This window comes from Zosterops lateralis (genome assembly GCF_965231275.1).
Source record: "Zosterops lateralis genome assembly, chromosome: 6".
Lineage (NCBI taxonomy): Eukaryota > Metazoa > Chordata > Aves > Passeriformes > Zosteropidae > Zosterops > Zosterops lateralis.
In genome coordinates this window covers 35,689,253-35,709,170 of record NC_139761.1, presented here as the reverse complement: position 1 = coordinate 35,709,170, position 19,918 = coordinate 35,689,253, and the positions used below count along the sequence as shown (strand labels likewise).

The 19,918-nt window shown below is 38.7% G+C and overlaps 1 protein-coding gene across 7 annotated transcripts in view; it reads left to right on the top strand.

Annotated features, from left to right (window-relative positions):
* Positions 1-19,918, top strand: part of DPF3 (double PHD fingers 3) — a gene marked incomplete at its 5' end in the record, with an annotated part of 154,597 nt that overhangs the window by 122,934 nt on the left and 11,745 nt on the right. For 4 of the 7 annotated variants that reach the window (XM_083863045.1, XM_083863049.1, XM_083863048.1 and 1 more), the window contains one exon: positions 3,128-3,256. In XM_083863045.1, coding sequence (XP_083719171.1) covers positions 3,128-3,256 — 129 coding nt within the window. Of the gene's footprint in view, positions 1-3,127; positions 3,257-6,070; positions 7,492-12,148; positions 14,226-19,918 lie in introns of those variants that run through there. The other 3 variants (XM_083863047.1, XM_083863050.1, XR_014590339.1) reach the window with 2 other exon arrangements.

Here is a 19,918-nt window from a genome sequence, read left to right as displayed (position 1 = left end):
AAAGCAGCAACATTACTCCCTAGGAAATTAATTGTTTTTTCTTGTGAATCCATTCCCATAGTTACTTTTTTAAGTAGTTTTATTGATTTAGGGGTGAGATTAAGCTCGGGCTTTTCCTGCAGGATACCCTATTCATGAAGGGTACATTAAATTACATTAAGGGTACATCGCACATTAAATCTTGCCATTTTTCCTTTGTTTCCTAATTCCTTCATAATTTGTTAATGACAGTAAAATAGAGCTAGAAACTCTGAGGATATATGCAAAAAAAATTCCTTTGAAAGTAAGAACTCTGCTTACTGTCATCTGAAAATCTCTATATTCTCAAACCTCCTGTGATTTAGCCTGTGACTTAATTCACTATATGGTACTGATCAAGAAAATAAGCTGAAGTCATGTTTGTTCTAGTTTTTGCACCTTTTAGAACAAAAGAAAAACCCAAACAAAACAAAACATTGAAGAAAATTGCATTGCCTGGCTTGTTTGGCTTCAGAGATACATAATTTAAGGTATCGTTGACGTAACTTCGGGAACTTCTCATCTGTCTATGACTTTTCAGGTCTGATATCTCCATCACACTCTACTGAGCCAGGTTAATAAGTGAGAACAGAGACACTCACATTAAAAATTAAATAAATTGGAAGAACACAAGGAAGGGGAAAGGGGAAAAAAAACGAAAAGAAGGGAAAAGGAAGAAAGAAGAAAAGTGATTAAACCCAATGTATATTCCATTGACAGTGGTTTTGGAGAATCCCTTCAACTTCATCCCACTCAGCTAATACCCTCCACCTCTCTCACACACTGCAGATTAATTGATCAGTGTATGTATTTTTGAGTCCCCCTGTCCCATTTCCAGTCTGACGGTCAGTGGATCTTATGGTCATAATCCATGTTGAAAAAATTTCAGTCAGTACATGCAGAGTGTTAATTGCACCATTATGAGCAGTGGTAGAAGTGGAACTCTTTCCTAAGTCTGCTGGCTGGCACCCTGACTGCTTGTTTTTATTTGTGGCCTCACCACAGAATTTTTGTGTGTTTGAGAATAAGCCAGTTTACCACTCTACCTCCAAGTCTTTCAGCTTTAAAATGCAATGCAACCTCACCATGAGACTTAATTAGGGTCCAGAACACTGGTTAGAATCAATGGCAAAAGAGGCTTTTGACCTCACAGAAGGTCAATAACAGGATCTTAATATCTGTAAGGCCCTTTAAGACACTTGGATGAAAGGTGAAATAATGTAATAAGGAACAACAACAAAAAAAGTCACTGAATTCTGAGCATGCTGAGTTTGCATTGCACGTGGCCTGTCTGTAGATGCAGAACAATATAAAGAGGTAATTACTTCACTTTTTCAAAATGGGGCTGCAGTGGGAAATACAAATTCTAGGGAGGTCTGCTTTTTATACACAAAATACGTACCAGCAGCAACTTTATGATTGTTTTGTTACAGCTCTTAAAATGAGCCAGTGTGCAGGACTTCCACCTGGTTCCTGTTCTTTTTTTTTGCTTATCTTGCATGCTTGTATTAAATGCCTTCCTCAAACAGACAAAATGCTAATCTAACGGTGGGAGATTCTCTCTTTTTTTGAGAGAGCTGGGGATCTGTCAACCAGGATCATTTCAGTGCAAAGTCCATTGTTTAGTAAATGCTGTCAGGATCTCCATGACCACAGAGGAAGACAGTGATGTATTTGCAGCTTTATGGGGTTTAATTTTCTTCTTAATTTCACCTTACCTGGAATCTTTCAGTTACCAATGTCTAAAAGTTTAACTGGTCAACATCTGGAAATAAATGAATAACTAGATGCACCCAAACCAGAAAAGCAGACTGAACTCGGAGGAAATTTTAATTTTAAGTGTATGTCTTGGACTGCTACCAGAAGCCCTTTAGAATGTCATTGTTCTTTGGGGAAAATTTGAATGTGGACAAAAAAACCATTAATAAAGGCTGTCGAAACATCTGTTAAAAATCTGCAAGTTACAAAATATGCATTAAAAAGATAATTAAATGGAGATGGTACAGTTTAAACTTCTTCATTTTCTCATTTGTAAAATTCATGCAGTAGGCTTAGGCCAGTTATACCTACTGGTATATAAGTGGATTTTTTATGTTCAAAGAGAAGAAACAAAGACAAACCATTACCTCCACTCCCTTCCTCAATTCATAGTTAGAGTGTACAGGAAGATGTTTTCCCTCTCTGGAGAGCAGAGGAGGGAAATGGCAGTTGTGAGCAAGAAAAAAAAGGACATTGCTGTTCTGCTCAACTAAGAAGAATGTAGAAGACCTCTGCCCTTCTCTTCTTCCTAAGGGATCTGCCTCCTCCTCTACTTAAGATCAGTGTGTCTGCTCCTTTCCAAGTATTCCTAGCTGGAAAATAATAATAGAATCTAGTTCCTTTTTTCTTGGCTGAAAAGGTTTTTAACTCTGCTGGTTGGGATATCTGCCCAAGGCTCACTCTGCATCTGTGCTGGGTGCTGGGGTAGTGTTGGACCCTTCCTGCGCATCCCAGAGAACATGACTGCTGCAGAGGGCTTAAGTCTTGAGTGAAACATCCCCAAATGGCTTTGCCTGTGAATATTCAGGAGCTTTTGAACCAACCATCTGACTAAGGACACCCTGCTACTTAGAGATGTAGTCCCCTAAAAAGCTACTTAAAATAAAACCAGTAAGGGTACCTATCCGCTCCATCTTCCCACAGTTGATTTTTGAGCATTTTTTCCTTATGAATTTGTATTTTGTGGGATTATGATGATGGCTGCTGCCTGAAAAACCAAGTTTTGCTTACTGACAATGTAGGTCTTATCCTGCATTAGGGTTTTCCTCTATACCTGTATGTGTTACAAGTTCCTGAACTATGAAGGCTTATCTGGAAGCATGTCCTTAAGAGGGAGCAGCCTGGCTGGGATTTTAAAGGAAATAGTAAAGGGCATTTTAGGCAAAATAGATGCAACCACAGGTGTACTTTAAATGGAGGTGGTTTATGCAGTGCATTTCATGTTCTGATTGACAATATTTTGGGAAGACTGTGCCCTGCAAACTCACTGAGCTAACACTATATCAAGGATAAGGGGCAAATGTCCAAGTGAATGCTCTTTTAGTAAATCTGACTTCTAACCCAACTACAGCCCAGAAAGGACCAGACGGGGTCATCATTCCCAATAACTACTGTGACTTCTGCCTCGGAGGCTCCAACATGAACAAAAAAAGTGGCCGGCCTGAGGAACTTGTATCATGCTCAGACTGTGGGCGCTCTGGTAGGTGACTCCTTCTTGCATCTTTCTTGTAAAAAGGCATATGTGTGATTTGGTTACTACACCTTCTGAAGATTTGAAGAAAGGCAGCATATTTGGGAAGGGCTAGAAGATGGAATCTTGCCTCTTCTCCGTGTTTGTGGGAAAGGATGACTGAAAAATTTTATATTATAAACCCCATTGTTGCATTCTCATATTTAAGCTAATGGGGTCTTATGAAATAATGAAGTTTTAATGTATTTATTGGCTTTTGGGAACATTGGTACATGTACTAGTTGTTCTTCACATGGAAGGAAAAAATCCTATGACATTTTTATAGAATGGTCTCTAAATGCTGCAATTACAACTATAAATTACTTACAAGATTTATGAAAGTTGCATGACAAGCATTCCCATTGATTACACATTTCATGCATTTCTTCATCCAAAAAAGAAAGAGGGAGAAAATTACAGGGTAGGTATGGGGCTAGCTGTCAAGAATTATCCTCTTACAAGATGACTATCATTAGTTTTGTTTAAAGAGGTTTTTATTTCTCCCTTCTCTTCTGTCTTTTAAAATGTAGGCAATTGTGTCTTTCCCATTCTGAGTTGTCTTTATTTCTGGGCTGTTGTTTTCTTCCTTTTTTTTTTATTTTTTAATTTTTTTTTTACATTTTATACCAGCTGAACAGTTATTTATAGCTCACAGAGGAGGTAGTGGTGATGGTAGAGGGAACTGGGAGACCTTTAACAACTGCATATTCCAGCATTGGTGCAAGTTTCCACTTGAGATATTTTTGTATAGTGGTGATACCAGTGGTAATAAGATGATCATACAGAAATCTGAAAACCAAAGAGGCCTTCAAATCAGTATGAATGCTGCTCCTTCTGTACTGTAGTCACTGAAAGATGTCTGTTGCTTCATGGCTGAAATGTGATGCGGAATAGTCTCATACTAAGGAAATGGCCTTTTTATGCTCCTGCTGAAGTTCATAGTAAGCCTATTACCACCTTCAATGGGAGAACGATTAGGCTCTCACTGAAATTGCCTTCTGCAGTTGTTGTGACCTCTGAAGATACTCTGAAATGATACTGGTCACCAGAGGATCAGTGGCAACTCCTTTGGTTTTCTACCAGGGGCATCCTTACAAATGCTGTGCAGTCAGAGACATGGACCTTTTAGTGTACACGTGATTACTTCTAATAACTGAAGGGGGAAGTCCATGGGGTCTGTGGTGCCATCTTGGAAGATCATTACCCTTCACCTTGATTGTTATATTTCAATATAACTAATTTCAGCATTGTCCTGATTTGGCAGAGTGAGATGGATCCATATTTTATTGCTACTTAAACATTGCTATGGTGATTATATCAGAATGCAACACAAATACATTAATTCCCTCAATTCCTTAGTGTGATAGAACAAGTAGATCAGCCTGTAGCCTAAACTGTGCAAAATCAGTTCCATTAAATGCTATCCTTGTACAAATTCTGACCCGCTTGGGTCATTCATAGGGTCTGCAATGCTGTGACTGATGTGTGATGAAAGTGATTAAGGTATAACCACACACTAATCTCTAAACTAAAACAATGAAACCTCTTTGGTGTCTGCCATCTTTCTCTTTTATAATAATGGAGAACATTTTCATTACGCTGAAAGAGAGGTAATGGAAATTATATTGCTTCTTCTGTTCACAAAGTCAGTAAAATCACATTTCTACAATATGGTTTATCTGCCAATTATTTTGTTACATCAGTTTTCTTTTTTGTGAACAGGATTTACTTCTTTCTGTCTCAAGCAATGCAGTGTACTTGTTATATGGGTGATTCCTGTAGCTGGAGCAGGGACCCAACAGTTGGTTGTTTAATACCATGTTACTGGTTGTGAATAACAAAATAGGTGCTCCCTAAAATCTCACACTTCAGTTTTGCTGGGGCACAAGAGATATCTTTTTCTCTACCTTCCCTAAAGAGGGAGTTTGAAGGTTGTACTATTAATCACATAAAAAGTTTGACTGAAAGAGAAAACAAATCTCAATTTCACAGCTTTCAGTATTTGACTTCTCTTTTTAGGGGTCTTCTTATGGTTGTTGTTGCCGTTATGGATATATTCTGTGTGGAAAATTTCCTGTTCCATCTTGAAAGTTGGATTGAATCACGCAAATTTGAACTTTTCAATGTTTCCCAATATGGGTTACTCCTCATTTCAGTTGTTTTAGTTGTCAAACTATATATATTAGTTTGGGATTTTTTTTTATTTTTGAAGGACATGCCATGAAATTTGTATTAAAAGTATTGGTTTAGGTTACTTTCACTTAGTCTTCAAAATGTATTTCATTTTGTCTACAGAGGAGCTTCTTTAAGATCAGGTGAAGAACGGGGATAAAAAGTAGTCCTGAGGTTGATGAGGTATCTAGTGGCTCACATTTCTCTAGCAGAAAATTTGTGACTGTTGATGCCGTTGTGCTTAGAGCTAACAGTGTCTCATTACTTACATGGTCTAAAAATATTTAAAACTTGATCTAGGTGATCATGAGGAAATATTTTACTGTCTTTTGGAGAGAGGAAAACATGATTAACCCTTTCGCTGCTGTAGCTATGGGCACCTGTGGTGTTTGTAGATTTTTTTTCTTGGAAAGAGAAACTGACCCTTTGTTATTTTTCTTACTGCAGTTCTACCTATGCTATGTTGTTGGGGTGCGCGGGCACATACAAGCACACACCTATGAACTTGATAGTCTGACTTGTTTAATGATAATGAAAATGATGAAAAAAATTATGATGATGATGATGCCTGTTGCTTAACCCATGTGCTGATATATTCATCATACATGTCAGCTCATTTGGGAAGAGAAGGCAGGAGGGACGAAGCAGCGCCAGCACGCACTACGGAGGACTTGTTCGGTTCCACGTCAGAAAGCGACACCTCGACCTTTCATGGCTTTGACGAGGACGATGCAGAAGAGCCTCTCTCAAGCCGAGGAGGTGGCTGTGGTGGCAGGTCTCCCTCTGCAGACAAAAAGGGCGGCTGCTAAAATAACTAAAAAGACACAGAAACTCTGAGCTGTCCTTTTCACTACTAAGATTATTATTACCTTTTTCTTTTTTTTTAATTTTAGGTCCTCTTGGGTTTTTGGTTGGTTGTTTTTTTTTTCCTCCTTCTCTTTTTTTTGTTATTTTTGTTATGTTTTCCCTGTGGGGTGTACACTGAAAGCACAAGCATTTAAAGCTCTTGACAACTACTTTGAAGAAACAGAAGGTTTTTGATTTTCCTGTTTTGTTAGTTTTTGGTTTTTTGTTTTGTTTTCTTTTTTTTTTTTTTTTAATTTTAATTTGGTTTTATCCTACCTTCCCTCCTTCTCTTTCTCTTTGGAAACATAAAAAATGGATTTAATATTTTTTTTTAATAGCGAGCAGAGTTGATTTTCTTGTCTTTTAATATATATATCAGCAAACCACAAAAAAATACAGATGGGTTGGAAAACAGAAAGCAAACCCAAATAGTTTTTTTTAATTATTATTATTATTTATATATTCTATGTATTATTAGAAAAACTACTTTTTAAATAAAATAGAAAAAAAACAACAAAAAAGCAATGGATGTCTACTTGATAATAGAACTATTTCTAGAGAACCACTGTGGGCGGACTTTATCAGGGGACAAGGAAACCCTTGATGTGATGGCTTCTGCATTTTGAGATTTTGCACTTATTGTAGCATGTGAAGTCTGGCTCTTCTCATACATCTGCTATGCTACAGCCTGAAAATACAAGCAGCACCATTGAAGACCATGGCCTTGGGGAACACATTTTCATCTCCTCTGGACACCTTTACACTCAATAGATCTCGTCCTCTCTGCACCCCTTCATGTCTTCCCCACACCGTTCTACTTTTTTTTTTCTTTTCCTTCACCTTTCACTTGATGGACAGCAATTTCCAAGCATAGGGATGGAATTTGAATGGCACGTCATAAACATCATAGACAAAACAAAAGGAGGAGCAGAATCCTGGAAGAAATTACACAGAAAAATACCTCACCTATACTATTCTTTCAATTTTTAAATTTCAATTCACAGCATTTTTTCCTGTGTTGCCCTGTTTTTTCTCTCTGTAGTGTCTCATGAGACACTTTATTTGCTTTTTAATAGCTTCTTTTGAAATAAACCAAAGCAATACTAATTAAGGGCAGTGGAGAAGAGAGTGACTCCCCTCCCAGCGACTTTCCCAGAAAGGAGGAAACGTGCAGCAGGATTTGAAAGGTATGTCCGAGCTGAAATGTCTTTCATTCAATTGTGAAATTTCTTGCCCTGGCTTTTCAGCAGACCCCTGACTGAGCTTTGTTGTAGCAGCAAGTCCCATGGATTAAATTGTATTATAAGTATGTGCCACATTTATGCCCATGGTGAAGCTAATGCAAGTTTTGTGAGAGCAGGATCCAGACTTGTGTATAGTCAGAAGTGATGCAAAAGGAATCAGTGTGTTGTTATGTTTTGCTGTCCTAGTGCAGGCAAAAATCTCCCTGGAGCAGGGGCAAGGTTAAGTTCTAAAGATCTATTTTTACTGATGTACATAATGCAAACAGGGTGAAATCATGACCTGATTTAGAGCAAAAGCAAAAGAGACATTTCTCTGAACAGTGCCTAATCCTTAAACTGTAGCTGTGTGTTATTGATATCAGAGTAGAAGTCTTAGCCTTGCAATAAAGAATTTGGATACGTACAATGAAAGAAGCCAGACCAAAGGGACTCCATTTTTCCTGCTTCTTTGCTAGGGTAGTCTGTCTGTGAGAGCAATTTCAATTCCCTCCCACACTTTCCAACCTTGAAGAAAAGAGAGCAACGATTTAGTCTCTTGACTTTTTTATTGGTCTCTTTAGACACGGAATGAGCAGTGGCCAAATTCTACTTTTAGGTATACAGGCACATATCCAAAAAATAAGCTAACTGATGTCTAGATTACATGAATAATCTGCCTTCAGGATATTGTTAGAAAACATTACAAATACCTCTGTATGTGTATACCAAAGGACAGGGCATGCCAGAGCCATGCACACTTGCCAGGAGAGAGCCTTGTTTAAGCTTTTCCATTTTGATAGATCTTTTCTGATGCTATTATGTTTTCCCTGATTTTATTATAATCAATCTAGTGTCAAATCAAATATAATTTGACATGATGCTGTCAATGAGAAGTGTACTTCAACTGATAAAAACATTAATTTCTTCCACAACCAGTCCTTTTTTCCTCTGAAATTGTGCAAGATAAATAGATAATGTTTTACTACTCTTCTGTATTTACTAAAGCTCAGTCCTTGCAGCACTTGAATTAGGTGGCTGAAACCTACCCAAGTACATCTTTCTGAAGAATTGCCATCACTGTATGAACTGCAGAACAGGCACACTCTAAATGGAGTTTTTCCAAGTGGAGTCCTTAACATTGTCTTTTGTGAACCATGCCTAACGCATTCTGGGCTCTTTTGGAATACAAACAATGATCAGATGCCCATAATTTATTAAGTCTTGATTTAGTTTCACAAATGCACTTACTATAACAATGCATACAGTCTTAATCCTTTCGCAATCAAACCACCCATCTTTGTGACAACTGGGTAGCACAGTACCCTCAGAAAGAAGCCACAACAGCTCATGAAGTGCATACAAATTGCCAGCTGACATTTATTAGAAATAGCATAGAAAATATCTTCATAGTTATTTATCTCATTAATGTGTATATGGATGCTCACTCGTTCAATATAATCCTGAGAGACCAAGTAAGATCAAATTAATTCACTTTTATGGAGTGAGAGATCTTGGATTCTTCAAGATGCCTTATGAGAGATTGAGATAACCAATATGAGTTCAGTCCAGCAGGCTGAGCAGTGGGGTCCTGACCATGGGAAGGCATTGATCATAGTGAGGAAATTAGGACATAGAGTTGGAAGCTAAAAGAGTACTTGTTTAAGCTAGGTTCTAAAGTAGTGTTAATGGTGAGTATTGCATGGAGTGATGATATGGAAATGAAATATTCTCAGGATATGTAGTGCTGGAGTGAAGGCTGGGAACAGGAAAAGAAGGTTGGTAGCTCCTAAGTTGAAGGAAGATGAAAGCAAAGCAAAGGGCTGCTACACAAGACCCTCTCATGAGGGGAAGAATGACAATGTTAATGAGGCAGAAAATATATAGGAGAAGGTTTAGCATAACCAGTTCAGAAATGAGAGAACTGCACAGTATCAATTATATCTTAAAGGGCATGGAGGTCCCAAACCAAGCTAGGGAGGCCTAAAAAAAGTTTGCAATGTGAATTCTGTATTGTAAACAAAAATTTATCTTTGAAATCAGAAAGAAATGTGATGCTTTCTATTCCCCAGTGATTTCAGAAGTTCAATGAAACTTTCTGTTCTTCGTAAATTCTTTAAAGGTGTAGCCCTTCAACTAATCACAACCCTGGCTATTCCAGTTCTCCTCCAAAGATGTCCTTCTTATTACAAGAAGGTTGGCACAAGGTTATCCAAAGATTCTCGTGAAACACGTGCTCCCAACAAACCACGTACCAAAAAATCAACCCCAATGTGAAATGTGAATAAAGGGGTGTTTCATTTCAGGCCCTTAATGCAGACTTTTCTGTGTTTAATCATATAAACTGTCTCCTCAGGCATCTTCCCACTGCTCCACACTAAAGGATCTTAGAAAACACACATAGTTTCTGGAGTCGTCCTCTGCTAACTCTGATTCACAGATGGGAGCAGAAGAATAAAGGAAGTGGCATGCTGCTTAACCAGCTGATAAGGGAGAAGAAAGGCTACATGGAGTGGGCACTGATTCTTAGCCTACTCCCTTTAGAGGCATTTAATTAGTTGAAATTTTAGCAGGGACGGACCTCAGCTTTTTCACAAAAAACAGTATAAAATGTCAAGCATGATAAAATACATTGAGAAAAATTTAAGCAAATACAGAATTCTGGCATAGAAGTTAAAAATTAAAAGGAGAACCAGGCATATGGTGGAAGAGGAATGGAACTGAAATCTGACTTGCTTCACTTTGCATTTCTTCCCTTCACCCAGACACCCTCCAGTTTTGTGGGCTGGATACCTTTTTCTTGAATATGTAATGGTGCTTGGCATAACATCGTATCTATGTGTGGTAATGTCATAAATGATGAGCCTAGGATGCTGAAACAAGGGCCAGAGAGAACTTTACCACTGACTTCAGAAGGATTACCACTGGGCTTTCTTAGCTATTGCTTTTATTGAATGAAACCTCCCTGATAATATGCTTGCTGGTATGGTGTAGACAAGCTCTGAGATGGCCATTTGTTTCAGCAGAATGTGTTATTAGAGTCCCCTCCCCGCATTGTTTTGCCTTTGAGCTTTTACATTAGTTATTCATTTGGAGTTCCAGTTTGCCATTTTACAGACCTCAGCTTAGGCTCTTGATTGAAGACAGAGACTCAGTTTGCTGCCTGCTGGTGCATGGAACAAACAAGAACTGCACCCAGAGAGTCAGTCTGGGCAGTGCTGAGGCACCACTGTGTTCTCTCCTGCCCACTTTGCCTTTCTTTGGTTAACTCTTGCAATGATATTTTGAGATGAGCCCTAAAATAATAGTTCAAATACCATAAAATTATGGAGTTTTCAAAGCCTGGCTCTTCATGCAGTTTGCCTCTTCCCCATGGCAAGCAGTTTTACTGAATCAAATTCTCAAGCAAACATTGTATTGACCTCGCTGGGAGACATCTTACTATAAAAACTGCAAAATCTGCCCAGTGTGCTTTTTGGTGCAACATATGTAGATGTTTCCAATAAACACTCATTTCACATTCTCCTTTCTTTTTTGTTTTTTCCTTATTTATATGCAATTTGTAGCTATAAGTAAAGTACTGAGGCACATGCATGAGTTCATGCTCACATGGGGCTGTTTTGACAAACCTCACAGTGCAGGAATTCAGCTGGGATGAGTTTTTGCTGACTAAGCCTTTACAATAAACCCTACCAATCTTTGTTCTCTTTGCCAGATATCTACCAGTGTAGAAAAAACCCCAACCTGTACAATACCATAGAATACGGAAACTGACTCAGAACTATTTTGATATCCCTGTCTGTATTTCCATGAATGCAAATTGCCAATTTCAGAGAAGAAAAGTTGTAATAACATTTAGAAAAAACCTCAGCTCTTGGGATTTCCAGGCCTGATAGTTCTGTTAAGTGCATGCTGCCAGTTCATATCTTTGACTTATTCTTTTGGTCTCTGGTAGCTCCTAAGATTTTGGACTTATGTGTAATTTAGAACTGATATAACAGATGTGGGAAGATATGGGAAGAGGCATTTGCATTTTGTAGAAATAAAGAGATTATTTTATTTACTATCTAATCCTGCTCAGGATCTTAGCAGTATGTTACTTAGTCAATTCATGGAATAAATGCAATTAAAAATGCAATATTTCATTCTTTCCAGAAGTTATTGCATTGCTGCCACCCCATGTGTATTGTTTAGACTTCTGAAAATGTCTTTTGTGCCATGGTGTATATGCTTGTGGCTCCCTACAAATAATTAGCAATAGAGCGAGGTAATTAGAGCAGGATTTCATAAGCAAAGGTCTTAACCTGCCTTACTGAAGAGGCAGCTATCTAAGCTGAATGATGAAGGTTATTTAATAATATTCCCAATAAGATAGCTTGACAGTGTTCAGTGCCTTTCTTTTTGATGTGCTTTTTCTTATCCTGTTTGCTTTGTGTTCATTTATAGCTTCCACAGTCAGTTGAAACTGAGTCTGTTGAGCTATATTTTTAAAGAACTAGAATGCAAGCAGTGTTGGAAGTTTGGTTTGTGCTGTTCCTGGTTGGGATTTTTTTTCTGAAAATGTGCTTTTTTTTGTCTGCTTGAGTTTGTTTAGTTTTACTTTGTATTGCCTTTCCCTCTGCAGTCAGCCCTGCCCTTGTGGATTCCAGCAGCCTTCAAGCAAGACATTTCAGAAGAAGACCGAGAGAAGCCAGGATGCTTTGATGCTTCTTTCCTTGCCCTGACTCTTCCACACCCGAGTTCCATCTGGCACAGGAGCCTGGACTGTGGGAAGTTGGCTGCCAACTGTTGAGAGAAGTTCTGGGGATGCCCTAAGCTGGTGCAATACAAAGAAGTTTTTTGAAGTCTTGATTTCACTTTCTTTTAAGTGTGTATATAAACCCAGGTCAGACTGAAATTGATCTACAGTAGAACTGACTGAAAAACAAACTGAAAAAGACAACTATTTTATTTATTTCGATATTTAAAAAAGAAGTGCTGAAACTGCACAGTATTTTTGTTTGAAATACATTTTACTTCAAATTTTAAATGCAATTTTTGTGAAGACATGAAATTTTAAAAAGCACTTACTGTAAAATAAAGACTGAATATTTACTTTAGGGAAAAAACTTTTTTAAAATAATGAAAATAAAGTTCAACTCTACTCTCTCTCTTACTTTAAAGAAGCCATTCATACATGTGCTGGGTATCTTTGTGTTTTGAAAATTGGATGTGGTAAGTGAAGATTGTTCTGGTTTATTTTCTCCTTAATAATATTATCCTGTTAGATGCTTAAAACTTACTTTGCTGTACTGTGTAAGGCACAAATCTGAACAAAAACTGTTCTGTTGGAGTAGTGAAGACCAGGCTCAGTGGTTGAATTTTTTTGTTACCAGATTTTGTGTCCATTTCAAAGGACTGTCTTCTCCCAGTAGGATTGATGTGTCTCTCTGCATAGTAAAATAGGTTTGCTCTTGAGCAACCCTGTGAAATACTTCTGCTGAAAGAGAGGTTTAAAAATTGAAAACAACTCTGTTCATTTTTTGGATTATTTTTTGCTTTGGTAATTCCACAGCTGATTGTGAGTTGGTTGTAAGGGAAGTATCTAAATGTTAGTTGCCCTTGGCATAGATATCTCGCTGCCAAGGATGATGTCATGTGTAGAAAACTTGTGTACCTCAGCCCTTTCTGAGTTGGTAGAGGACTTCAAAAATCATACAGGTGCAACCACATGTCTGCAAGAAACAACAGGAGTTACTATGCAGGAGAAAAATTTGAGTTGCCACAGCTGCAGTCCTAAGTTGTCCTATGAGACACCGGGGAGGGATGGCCACATCCCAAATTGTGAGTTGTTAGGCATTTTCCTGGTGAAAAAGGTGTTCTTCTTCGTACAAGCACTGGAGGGTTCTGTTGGCTGCCAGATGTGCTCGCAGTGGATAGCACAGGTCTGTTCAGTGTCATGTGTGATGCAGTCTAGTAGGGATGCAGGATAACCTTGTGTCTTAGGAGAAGAGTATTGGACTTGGCTCTGTCTGGCACCCCTGCTATAGAGGAGAAGCAAACTGAGGGCAAACCACACCAACAATTATTGGGATTGACCCTCAGGATATAGGCAGAAAAAAATTAGTTTTGTTAACGTGGCTTACATTGGCTTTCAAAGTGAAAAAACTATGTCTACAAAAATGCATGCTGACTAGGTGAAGCTGACAGAAAACCTGATACTGTGTTGTGTATCCTGCACACCTAGAATACAAACTCACCTCACTGAGAGGTTTCCATGTGTCAGTAGCAGCAGATTTTTTACTCTTCTCCCTTTCCCTTCTCCCCCTTCTTCCCAGGTTAAAACATAAAGTCAAAAATAACCATGTAAGATAGACCTGCTCCAACTAAATTAAATGACAATTTGTGTCCTAATTGGCCTCTTTAGCAGGATGGCTTTGCTTTGCTCATGTTGTTGGTTTCTAAACTTGCAGTGAGGAACCGCCTCTAGAGAAAAAAAAAGAAGTAAGTTTTCATTTCACTGAAATATAAGACGCACAATTGTAATGAAGATTTGAAAACTGTAGGGTCTGTGTTCAGTTTGTGTAATATTCCTTCCAAATAAAAGTTCTGCTTCCAGCATCCCTACTGTATATTCCTCTGTAAATATTACTTTCCCAAAGCAATTCCACAAAGTCTTTTTTAGTGCAAACGATCTTTTAAAAAGACATTGTTGAGTAACATATATGTACATTTACTTTTCTAAGCTCTCCATTGTTTATAATACTCTCTTTGAAGCTTAAAATAAAACTTCCTCCTCTATTGATTTTGTTTCCCTTTTCCATTTTGTAAATTATGACTTTTGTCCCTGGATTTTGTTTTGTATTTCCTAATGAACCATGACATTAACCAAGAATTATCTTAATTTTTCTCTTTTACTTTCTCTTCTCCATTCATTGGACTGCAGAAAATGGTCCTGTTACTTGCTATAGTGAAGGTAGGCAGGAAATAAAAAAGTCTTTCTGTATAGGACTCATTATAAGAGTGTTTTCTATCATTTGGTGATAATAGAGGATCTTCCTAAATATGTTTGTATTTTAACAGTCTTTTTCATGAGATTAGTAGAGTTGTACTAAGGTAGTTTGCAGTCAAAGGTGGAGTCTAAGCTATATGGTGGCTGTTTGCATAGATTTTAGTGACATTGCCTTAAGGAGTCCTGCCCCTACCTATGCTGTTTCCGGTCCAGTCACTGGAGTAACTGGAAGCTGTGGTCTCCTTTGCATTTTACAGTGCTGGCATGAACCTTCCCTTTCCCTGTACATGTTTTAGATTAATGATATGGCTGTATAGAATGAAAAGATAAAGCGGAGATACTGTTTCAGATTAGATGCTATCATTTTAGGAAACTCTGTGTGTGACACCTTCCCTAATGTGTTATTTTTTATAAAGCTCTGTTATACAGATGACGTCCTACCTGCCTGATTCTTAATATCTGTGTGACAGACTGTGTGTCTTTGTGGCAGATAATTAACTATTCTTCTTCTTTTGTAGCCTTTCCCAATATATTTTTTTTTCCTCAGGTGTAATTTCAATTTCCATTAGTGTTTTGGTTTTCCACTCTTTCTTTGGGTCAATACAACTTGAAAACTTCACTGCTTGCCTTCAGACCTTATCTTTATCTCTGCAAGGCCTTTGGCCAATCCATTGGAGGAAGAAGGAAACAAAAAGGCAGTTCAGCTACCTTTGCTTTCACTGTGTCTCTTTGCAACCTGTTTGGGATCTGATAGAGCAGCTCATGGATTGTCCTCATCTGTTCTGTGGCTTCCTTTTCACTTGTTGTGCACTAGGCACCAGAGGCAGCTGAAAAGGTGGGGCAGGTGCCAACTATCTCTGAGCCATGCTGAGAAGGCAGCTGTGATAGTTTCCTTAGAGTGCACACAGAGGGATCGAATTGCTGCTTTTACCCTCCTAGATTCTTCCATTTTCCCTTTGTAATTTGATCTCCGATATTCCTACAACTATCTGAACTTCTTTTTCATAAGGATTTTATAGGGGCAGGTAATCTTTTCCTACCTGAAAGCAGAGAAAGGAGGGGAGGGTTTGTGATGGCTCCTGGTCAGTACTGCTGTTTCTCTTCTTCTCTAAGCTCCTCTTGAGCTTTCTGCTCTGCTGGAGAGGACAGAGAGACCTGGACAGAGGTTGGACTGAGGGTGAAGCTGAATACTGACAAGAGAGGAAGGAAGGAAGGAAGGAAGGAAGGAAGGAAGGAAGGAAGGAAGGAAGGAAGGAAGGAAGGAAGGAAGGAAGGAAGGAAGGAAGGAAGGAAGGAAGGAAGGAAGGAAGGAAGGAAGGAAGGAAGGAAGGAAGGAAGGAAGGAAGGAAGGAAGGAAGGAAGGAAGGAAGGAGCTTGTGGCATCAGTGCACTAGGTCATCTCCCATTCTAACATTCATTGCTATTTTCATTGTCCTCAGTGTGATGATGCAGAGTGCAGAGGGAGACATTTCTGCTAAGGTAGCCAGGAGTGAAGTGTATGTTGAAATTGGCCTTTATGGATGTCTGTTAACACCTTGTTTAGATGAATGGGATCCTCCTCACCACAGCAGTGCTGTTGTTACAGGCTGTCAGACTCCAAGGAATGTCTCTACATAAGTCTTATTACTTTGAATATTTTTGTGCCTTTTTTTCCTCTTTTCTTTTTCCTTTCTATTTTGTTTTTAAGCCACAGGCCTGGAATTAGAAATGTTAAAGAAAAAATTTAGTTTTGCAGAAATTATCTGAACAGATAAGCCCCTGAACAAATTTATGCTGACATGAATAGATCTTATTTTTCTGTTTGGAGAATGGCTCTTGCCAGTGAGACTGAGGGATGGCAGCAGGAGGGACTAAAGGTGTCTTTCAGCACTGCAGCAGTTAATGGGTGCCCTAAAGCTGTGTTTCTTTGGACTGAGACTGAGCTGAAGGCTGGCAAGGCTGAGGGCTGGAATCCTATTTTCTCTGGGTAGAGTGAAAATGGTATCAGCTAATTTGCTTTGGCCTGAACAAGGATATTGCACTGGTTTAAGAGTTATTCCAAAATTTTGCCTGCAATCAGAAAAAAAATCTGGTTAAATTTGCATCTTGAATTTGTGAGCCCTACTTGCATTTAAATCCATCAGTCTACAGATGATAAAGAAAACCCATAACACCTTCTCTCTAAACCCAAGTTTTTAATTCTCATTAGTAATGACATAGACTTCTCTATGTACCCCATCCTACCCCTGGTGTTGAAGATAAGTAAGACCTCAACTACATCAGGCATGCGTAGCAGAGCACATAAGCAATGACTTCTGCCCTTAGCTTTGGCTGGGTGTGTCCAGATTGTGGGTTGATGTTTTTAAGACCTCCATTATCTCTTGGAAATTATTGTATAAAGATTGTATTTAGTTTGCTGTGCTAAAGTTGGACATTTGCCACAGTTAAGCCCTGACTTTGATTTTAATGACATGAGAACCGTCCATCTCACCAGTATAATTTTGAAGACCTAACTACATTTTCTGCTGTTTCAACAAATGCTCTTGCAGTGTGTTAGAAACATCTACTATCATATCTGTTATTTCAAGATGTTTTGTCTTTGCAGCCTGTAATTCTTCATGATTCCATGGGGGGTGAACCACAGTGGGAGAAGGATACCATTTACTTTCATGAAAGCACAGATTTCTGGAGCAGTGTTGTGGCTTAATATTGCCATCCATAATTAGAAACAGGTTTGCTTAATGTTGCCTAAGGCAGCTGTGGTAACTTTGAATGATCCACAAGCCAACCATGGCACTGTCAATGAAAATGCAACATGATTTGAACACTGAGCTGGGCAGTGGGCCGAAGCTCTTGGAACTTATATTGCATGTCTGGGAGAACTTGCAGAGGGTACTTCTTTTTTGGCAACTCAGCTAATGGATAGTACCTCTTGAGTAGGAACAGACATAGCCTCCCTTCAATGTCTTAAAACTGAGTGGTTTGGGTTTTTTTGGAGTGGGGTTTCATTTTTTTAGTGTTGTTTATCTTTCATAACCAATTCTCAGTAAAACCTGGTTTATACCTAGGTTTGCATAGGTGTTAAGAGTAATTTTTTCCTTGGACTAAAGCCTCTCCCCATTACATTTCTTCAGTCTTTGCTGTTAAGTGTCCTCATGTCTGTGACTTCATTGTGGACTGCAGGAAGTGAATGAAGATGACCAAATTTTAATATACAACCTCCTTTTTTGAAACAGAATAGAGATTTTTAAGTAATGCTGGAGATAGTTTTGTCAAGCATTGCTGCAGACTTAGCTTGCTATTTTGTATTTCTTTCCATAGCCAACAGCCATTAAATTCTTCATATGATGATTTCAGGAATCAGTATTGAGGCCAACTCCCCAAGGTGAGAGGAAGTCATTGGATGGGAAATAGTGGAAAGCTGTCCTGTCACTAAAGGGGTATTTTTATTTTAGTGTTAACCAGTGTGACATAGCTTTCAAATTCATGTAGCACTTTGTGCAGTAGAGTTTGCATGGAATGGTTTTAATTCTATGTTCGAGAAATTAATTTTCCCCTGTTGGTACAAATCATAGTTGCTTCACATCAGTGGTCTGCTGGGAGTGGCTTAAATATGTTAAACAACACAAAAGTCTTTCCAGCCCTTTTCCCCAGGCTCAACAACTTGTTTCACAGTACAGTGAATTCTGGGTCAGAAGTCTCATCCATTGCTGGAATATCTGGATTCTTAAAGAGAAGGTTCCAGGACTTCTCAGATCCTTCTATACTGACTGTGTCTCTGAATGCATCAATCAGCCTTGGGGCTCAGGATAGTTTTTAACTGTCCACAAACTCTCTCTAGGCTGAATTTGCTGTTGTACTGTTCAAGCATGCAGACGGTCCAGAGTTGTGTATTCCTTCATCTGGAGAAAAGGACCTTCTCTTAGGGGACTTCATTTTCCTTGCAGCCTCTTCATAAACTAGCTCTCCAAGACCCTTTCCTGACCTCCATTTAGTGTAAGACTTTACAAGTACTTAGTGAGCTGAAAGAATGGAGATGAATTTCCTAAGGACATCCACAGCCATTATATTCCTCTGTGACTGTTTACATGTTCACAGGTCTGGAAATACGTGAAGAAGAATTAGTCCCCATTAGGCTCAATGCAGCTATCACTGAGAATTGCCAGTGGTGGGATCCCACCTAACAAGTGAACATTGCAAGTGATGAACACTCTCAACAGGTCTTAAAAGGATCTGGGGTACCCAGAGTTTAGTCAGATCAACCTATAGGAGAGGATTTCCCAACTTCCTGGCCAATAACAGAACCACTGAGCAACAGTTCTGCTGGCCAATGGAGCAGCCAGTTAAAAGCAGGGTCAGAAGGGTCACAGATTGTTGTAATACTGTGGAAGGTAATTTCCTTTAATTAAATATTCTACTTTTGTATAGACATTGTTAAATGATTCTTTTGGTGCTGAAAAATAGCATGACTAGTGAACTGTTTAATGAGGGACATTAGTGTCCACTGCCATGGAACTAGCTGATTTCTTGTTTAGTCTGATGAGGTATTTAGCTATTATGAGTTATTGGTTGTGTAGGTTAAAGCAGCACTACCCACTTGTTAGCAGTTAAGGAATGGCCAGGACTTTGACTTGACTAATCTGGGGTGGAAGGTCTGGTGAGCTCTAAGAAAAGAGATCATGGATTTTAATCAGGTGATCTTCCACTGAAGGAAAAAAAAATCCTACTGTTTTAATCTCTGGCAGCATTTTGTTGGACATTTACTCAAAAAGGTGAAACAACTGAATTGAAAAATACCATGGGTGAGGATAAAAGATTTTGGTTTGATTCAAAATGAAACACAATCTCACCTTCTCAATGAAATGGCCCTTTCCCACTGGCAACTGTGCACAGACTTGAATGAAACATTTCATTTGTGACTGTTTTTTCTCTTTCTTAAAAACAATTCCCTTGGGTTCACTTTTGAAGCAAGGTACTACTCCAAAATATGAAAGAATAGCTTCTTATTTGTGAGACACTGGTACAAAATGTCTCAACCTTTCTGAAAATCAGTTTTTGCCCTGCCACTTCTTAATCCTTTCTTTCCTTCCACTTACTTTTGACTTGAACTACTTTGTTCAAATTCACTCCTTCACTCAGATGTTTAGATCACCTTGAAACTGCATTTTTAGAGAGTAAACAAAGACATTTCACTCCCTCCTACCATGTTCATACTGATGCTCTTCAGCATGTGATTATAGCACTTACTTCTCTCTAGATATTGATGTTGCTGGGAGTTTGGTGGGGAAGCAAAAACTGGCTGCCTTGTTGATGAAATCTCTATTGACACTTAAAAATTCCCAACCAAACAAGGGCTTTAACTGACAGAGAAGGGAAAAAAATGAGTGTTTTCCAGCTTGTGGCACTCCATTACAAACAATGGAG